Raw genomic sequence first — 6073 nt, 5'->3', positions numbered from 1 at the left:
TTTCTATTGCGGAAGAAAGCCTTTATCTGACCCGATCTCCTAATCTGGAGTAACTTACTATAGGGACAAAGAAAGAAGAAGTGTCTGGAATGTCGGGAATCAGCTTGCTCTATTTCTGTCTCCACCAGAGTTGGTGGAATGTACAAAATCTTTTCCCCACTTGCTGGACTGAACACTCACACCGTGGTGCTGGCACCTTTCCCACTGGTCCACCTACGTGTGGTTGGCCAAGATAGCGGTTGATTACTCCGACCCTGGGCATTTCAGCTTTAAGGGATTTTGCATAAAACATTCATAATAATTGGGGCGCCTGGGTGGCTCGGTCGGTTAAGCGTCCGACTTCCGCCCAGGTCATGATCTCACGGTTCGTGAGTTCGAGCCCCGCATCAGGCTCTGTGCTGACAGCTCGGAGCCTGGAGCCTGCTTCGGATTCTGTGTCTCCCTCTCTCTCTCTCTCTGCACCTCCCCAGCTCATGCTCGCATTCTGTCTCTGTCAAAAATAAATAAGAACTTTTTTAAAAATCTCAAAAATATTCATAATAATTGTTTCCCACCAATCTTGCTTAAAATAGAGACTATATAGACGTAGTTTTCATCCAAGAACACATCTCCCACGCAAATTCCCAGACCAGCTCCCCAGAAAGCAGGTGAATTTGGATCAAGCAACAGTCAGGTGGCCTGAGAAAATGTTCTTGGACCTCATGTAACTAACTCTGTTTGGATGTCACTGGGAAGATGGTAGCTTTTGCTTCTTAGGAAATACGTTAGGAACCGGTCCCTGACCACACGTCTAACATGATAAGCCCTCCTTGGGGTTTCCATGGAGGTTTATCGACAAAGTCAAGGGTTGGGAACTAAATGGAACAGAATCCCATTGAATGCCCCTTGAGAGGTCAACCAGTGCGAAATCCTACAAGTGACCATTGCCCTGACCTAAGAAGCATGCTAAATCTATGTCCTCCCTAAAATACAAAAATCCTAGAAATATAAAAACCTTGGTGAAAGGAGTGATCCCAACTTAACCATATCACTTTGCTCCTCTTTTCAAATTCTCCTTCAAGGCCCACTTCCTTCAGGATATTATTTATCCAGTGGTATCATATAGGATATTTTTGGTTGAGGGGGGTCACAAAGTTTAATAAAGGAAATTTCTTGGCTCACAAACTAAAACAGCCCTGTGGCGATGCAGGCTTTGAGTACAGTCTGGTTGGGACTCTAGTCTCTGTGATTTTCTTAGTTCTCTCTGTTCGTTTTTGCCCTCAAATTGGCTTTTCTGATATTGGCAAAATGGCTTCAGCGACTGCAGGCTCAGATCTGCAGTGAATGCCATCCTGAGCAAGACAGAACTTTTGGGTCCCAGAATCCCCCTTTAAAATCTATCCAGTCATTCTGACTGGGTAAGCTTACTTAGGTCATGAGTTCACCTAATCAGTGAAGCCAGGACATGGAAAGCCCTGATTGGATCAACCTAGGTCTCTTATTTCAGGCCTTGAACTGGGAGTAGTTTCAGCTTCCTTAGTGCCCCATGAATCTCCAAATGCACATTAGGAGCAGTTGGGTTAAGGAAGGGGGAAATGCATGCTGGGGAAGCAACCAACAGGAGAAGACTGTATCTTCAAATCCACCGAAGTTCTGACCTTGACTCCCATTTTAATGCATTCCATGCTCGTAGTCACTATGGATTATATATTTTTTTGTCTATATTTCTTAATCCTGTTTTATCCTGCCCTATAAGCATCTCAAACATATGGATGATGCCCGGCCCTAACAACATAAACGAGCCAACACTTTTGTTGGATAACCTGTGAGGTGATGATGTGGAAAATATTCTAAAACAGAAAAACACTTGGAAGTCTATATCCCCCTCTAAAAACAAAAGCTTGGGGTTTAATTCTGACCTTTATGAAATTGTGGGGCTGACTGCAGACCACTGTGTGCAGACAGGGAGAAAAGAATTCATTTGTAGTCCAGGGAATGTCCCCAAGGGCTGAATTGTATAAACTTCACAGACATTGGTACAAAATATAATTTATCACTCTGCCTGCTGAAAGCCACTTGCAGAAGTTTCGCTAATCACGGTCTCTCTAAATTAATCCGTCATCTAGGCAAGGTCTTGTTTCTTTTTAGGCAGAGACAAGTCTATAAGTAACAGGTATTTATGAAAACATTTGAGTAAATCATGTGATGTCAAAAACAACAAAACCCAAAAGTAACTGTTTTGTCTACATGGAAAATTTGAATCTGATGGACTTGACCCAGCGTTCAGGTCATCAACTCTTACGCAGATGGATCCTCTTAATAGAAGGTAATGTAGCCATTGTTTACGGACTGATTGCCAGCGGACTGGTTGTTTCCTTCTCCACAAGAGTATAACCACCACTGTCCCCCGTAACATCAACCACCACCAACACCATCGTCACCACCATCAACATCAACCACTACCAACACCACCAACTGGCATCAACCATCATGACCGTCACCACCGACACCAATGCCACCATCAGCATCAACCACCATCGCCACTATGAACACAAGGCTTATATTTTACATATGTACTTTACTTGGAAAAGTATGCTCATATGTGTGATGCCATTAGCTCTTACCCGCTTTGTAAGATTGGCAAAACAGACATCGTCATTCTCATTTTATCTGTGTGGGAGCTAAGTTCCAGAGAGGCGAGGTGGTGTGTTGAAGGATGCCAAAGTGGTCAAGAATCAAACCCAGACTAGAGTTTGATGCCTCCACCTCCAAAACGAATGCTTTTTTTCAGTGGATCACACACCCTCAGTGAAAATGAAGGACTTCTGACTAACGTCGGCTGTTAACAACCTTGGTTCTATATTCTAGTGAGAACCTCTAGAACGAATGGCTCTTTGAAACCATCTGTCCCACTGCCATGTGTTCCAGGTAAGAGCCACAAGTCACTCAAAGCTCATGTGATCCTCTGGAAGTTTAACTTTAATCCAGGGCGCTTGACTCCAAATTCAGCCTTCTTTCCATGACAAGAGTCCCCCTTCACGTACACCCTCGGGAATCTCCTAGATTCTCTGAGGACACTAGATGCTCCATGTCCTTCTCTGGGACACAGGCTCTTCCAGTGATGGGTATGACTGGAGCCACTGCCTCTGCTGTCTCGTCTCCAAGTGCCACAAAGCCTGAGAAGGAAACAGGACGCTGGCTTTTGGCCATGTTCCCATCGGCGTAAGTGCCCCAGTAATGTTCTTCTAGCTCCACTCAAGGACTTGACCCCTCTATCAAGGTTCCAGGTAGACTCAAGTCTTCTCCCCCTTGCATGAAACTTGGGCCTCTTCTGTGGAGGTCTGTTTGCCTTGACCTTCAAGGGATCCCTTGGATTTCAGTTTGGCACCCACTGTTTTTACATTTTGGTTCCAGGCTGGCCTGGTTGGACTGCAGGACAGCTCTGTTGCTAAAGGTCAGTGCAGAGCATTTGGCCACCTTGCTTTGGAGATTTTTCTTTTTGAGTTCAGAGGTCAAATTTGAGTAGTAGATATCTTCCAAGGATTTATCATTCTTTCTGAGGATGTTGCTGGCCAATCGGAAGAGGAAAATCACTCCGTAGATGCCAATGATGGTGAGAATGTACCAGGCAGCGCTGGTCCCATCTGGAAGTTTCAGGGCCCTGGTGGAGTTGGTGCCATTCTTCCCCTCCATGTGGTCCCTCAGCAGGTAGCCTAGGCCAGTGCTGGCCTGGGTCCGGTGGGGGGCTCCCTGAGGAATCCACTTGATTACTGAGAAACAGAGAGATCCAGATGAGACCCAGAATCCTGGCCTGAGGGCTGCCTGGCCAAGCCTATGAGAGTGTGATCCTCACATCAATGGGAAACATGGGGCTGCCTACAGGGGCTCTCTCTGTTGAATGGGCAGGAGCCTGACAATATATATATCAATATATTTTTAAAAATCAAAAGGGTTCGAAAACACCAAGTTCTTAAATGGGAGATGCAACATTGTACAGATATCGATTGCCCCTAAAGTAATCTATGCAGCTAACATAATTGCAGTAAAAATATCGGTAGAATTTCTTTGCGAAATAGACAAACTATGAATATTGAAAACATCAGCTCTCAAGACTAATTGGGAAACATCTGAGAGCGCCCAGTCCTAACCGCTAGACCACCAGGGAGGGAAACATCTGAAAACAATGAGTGGTGAGTGGAAATTAGCCTAGCCAGAAATTTAAAAGGAGCCAGCCAGAAAAATAATTTACATTTTTTTTGCATTGAATGAGTGCTTTATTTGCCCACAGCCCAGCTGCCATGGCTTAACTGGGCTTTGCAAAGGGCACGGGGGGCTCTTCAGAACCAGGTGCAAGTCTCCCTAAAAAGTCCCCCCATAAAAACTACAATAGCTGCTGATACACAGACAAACAGAATAATGGAACAGCGTGAAAATGCAATCAACAGGCTAGGAATGCAAATTGAGTAGATAGTAAAATAAATTTCTTTTAACGTTTATTTATTTTTGAGAGAGACAGAGAGTGTGAGCAGGAGGAGGGGCAGAGAGAGAGGGAGACACAGAATCCGAAGGAGGCTCCAGGTTCCAGGCTCTGAGCTGTCAGCACAGAGCCCAATGCGGGGTTCGAACTCACAAACACACTAGATCATGACCTGAGCTGAAGTCGGACGCCCAGCGGGTGAGGCCACCCAGGCACCCTGAATTTGGCAGATAGTAAAGAGGCATTTCTGATGAGGCGGGAACAGTCGGATTATTCAATAAGGAGCATTAGAGCAATATATAGCACCGAATGTACCTCTCTCACCGTAGGTTCAAAAAACAGTCCAGATCAATCAAAGATTTTAACATAAAAAAAGAAACAATTTAAAGTACTAGAAAAATCAAGGCAGATTTTGTTCCTTTGGTATTGCGGTGTGGGATATCCCTTTCTAAGTACAACGTGAAAATTCAGAAGGAAAAAAAAAGCAGGAAGAAAATGTTAAATTCAACTACATAGGAAACTTTAAAGTTATGGCATACTATAAAATCCAAAGACAAATGGAAAACTAGAGGAAAACTGCAATTTTATCACGAAATTTCTTAAATTAAAAAAAATGGGGGGGGGCACCTGGGTGGCTCAGTCTGTTAAGTGACCATCTTCAGCTCAGGTCATGATCTCCCAGTTTGTGAGTTCAAGCCCCGCATCAGGCTCTCTGCTGTCAGCACAGAGCCTGGTTCAGATCCTCTGTCTCCCTTTCTCTCTGCTCCTCCCCCCACTCACTCGCTCTTTCTCAAAAAATAAAATAAACATTTAAAAGTACTTTTTTTTATGGGGCGCCTGGGTGGCTCAGTCAGTTAAGCATCCGACTTGGGCTCAGGTCATGATCCCACAGCTTGTGAGTTCGAGCCCCGCGTCAGGCTCTGTGCTGACAGCTGGGAGCCTGGAGCCTGCTTCGAATTCTGTGTCTCCCCTTCTCTCTGCCCTTCCCCCACTTGCACTCCCTCTCTCTGTCTCTCAACAATAAATAAATATTTTTCAAAATTAAAAAAAAAATACTTTTTTAGAGACAGAGAGAGAGCAGGGGAGTAGCAGAGGGAGAGAAAGAGAGAAAATCTTAAGCAGGTTCCATGCTCCGTGCAGAGCCTGATGCAGGGATCAATCCCACGACCCTAGGATTATGACTTGAGCCGAAATCAAGAGTCAGACGTTCCCAAATGAGCCCCCCCAACCAAAGGTGCCCCATCACTAAATTTTTTAATAGCCTTCGGCCTTACTAGAAAAGTCCAAAGCCTCAGTCGAAAAACATGCATAGGGGCGTGGGCAATGAGGTGATGGAAAATCAAGGGGATCTGGAACATAAAAAAAGTCTTCTCAGTCTTCCTCATAATAAGGTAACATTTTCTGATCTATACAGTTTGAAAACAAATGTTTCAGAATATACTTTCAGGCATTTGCTCAATGCTGGAAAGAGTGGAAATTCATACAACCAATATGGAAGGCACAGTCAGGATATCTATCGACGTTACAAATGCACTTACCTTTGACCAAGCGGCGGTCCCTGTAGGAATTTATCCTAAGATATGCTGGAAAACGTCCACAATAATGATGTTTAAACAT

The 6073-nt window shown here is 44.5% G+C and overlaps 1 protein-coding gene across 1 annotated transcript; it reads right to left on the bottom strand.

The window, feature by feature from the left end:
• Positions 1-557: 557 nt before the first annotated feature.
• On the bottom strand, positions 558-6073 carry SMIM34 (small integral membrane protein 34). Its single transcript, XM_045036451.1, has 2 exons — positions 5995-6073; positions 558-3827 (listed from the first exon to the last, which is right to left on the bottom strand). The coding sequence occupies exons 1-2, from the start codon at positions 6071-6073 to the stop codon at positions 3337-3339; spliced, it is 570 nt and encodes a 189-aa protein (XP_044892386.1). The 3' UTR covers positions 558-3336.

Source organism: Felis catus, chromosome C2, assembly GCF_018350175.1.
Source record: "Felis catus isolate Fca126 chromosome C2, F.catus_Fca126_mat1.0, whole genome shotgun sequence".
In the NCBI taxonomy this organism is placed as follows: Eukaryota; Metazoa; Chordata; class Mammalia; order Carnivora; family Felidae; genus Felis; species Felis catus.
The sequence above is the reverse complement of the archived record's forward strand: the minus strand, read 5'-3'. Positions and strand labels throughout refer to the sequence as shown.

What these genes read in the sequence shown, in the direction of transcription:
- SMIM34 (XM_045036451.1), bottom strand. Translation starts at nt 6,073, where the DNA reads ATGTTTAAACATCATTATTGTGGACGTTTTCCAGCATATCTTAGGATA. An exon ending in GGACCGCCGCTTGGTCAAAG is followed by an intron (nt 3,828 to 5,994) that starts GTAAGTGCATTT and finishes CATTGATGTGAG; the next exon opens with GATCACACTCTCATAGGCTT.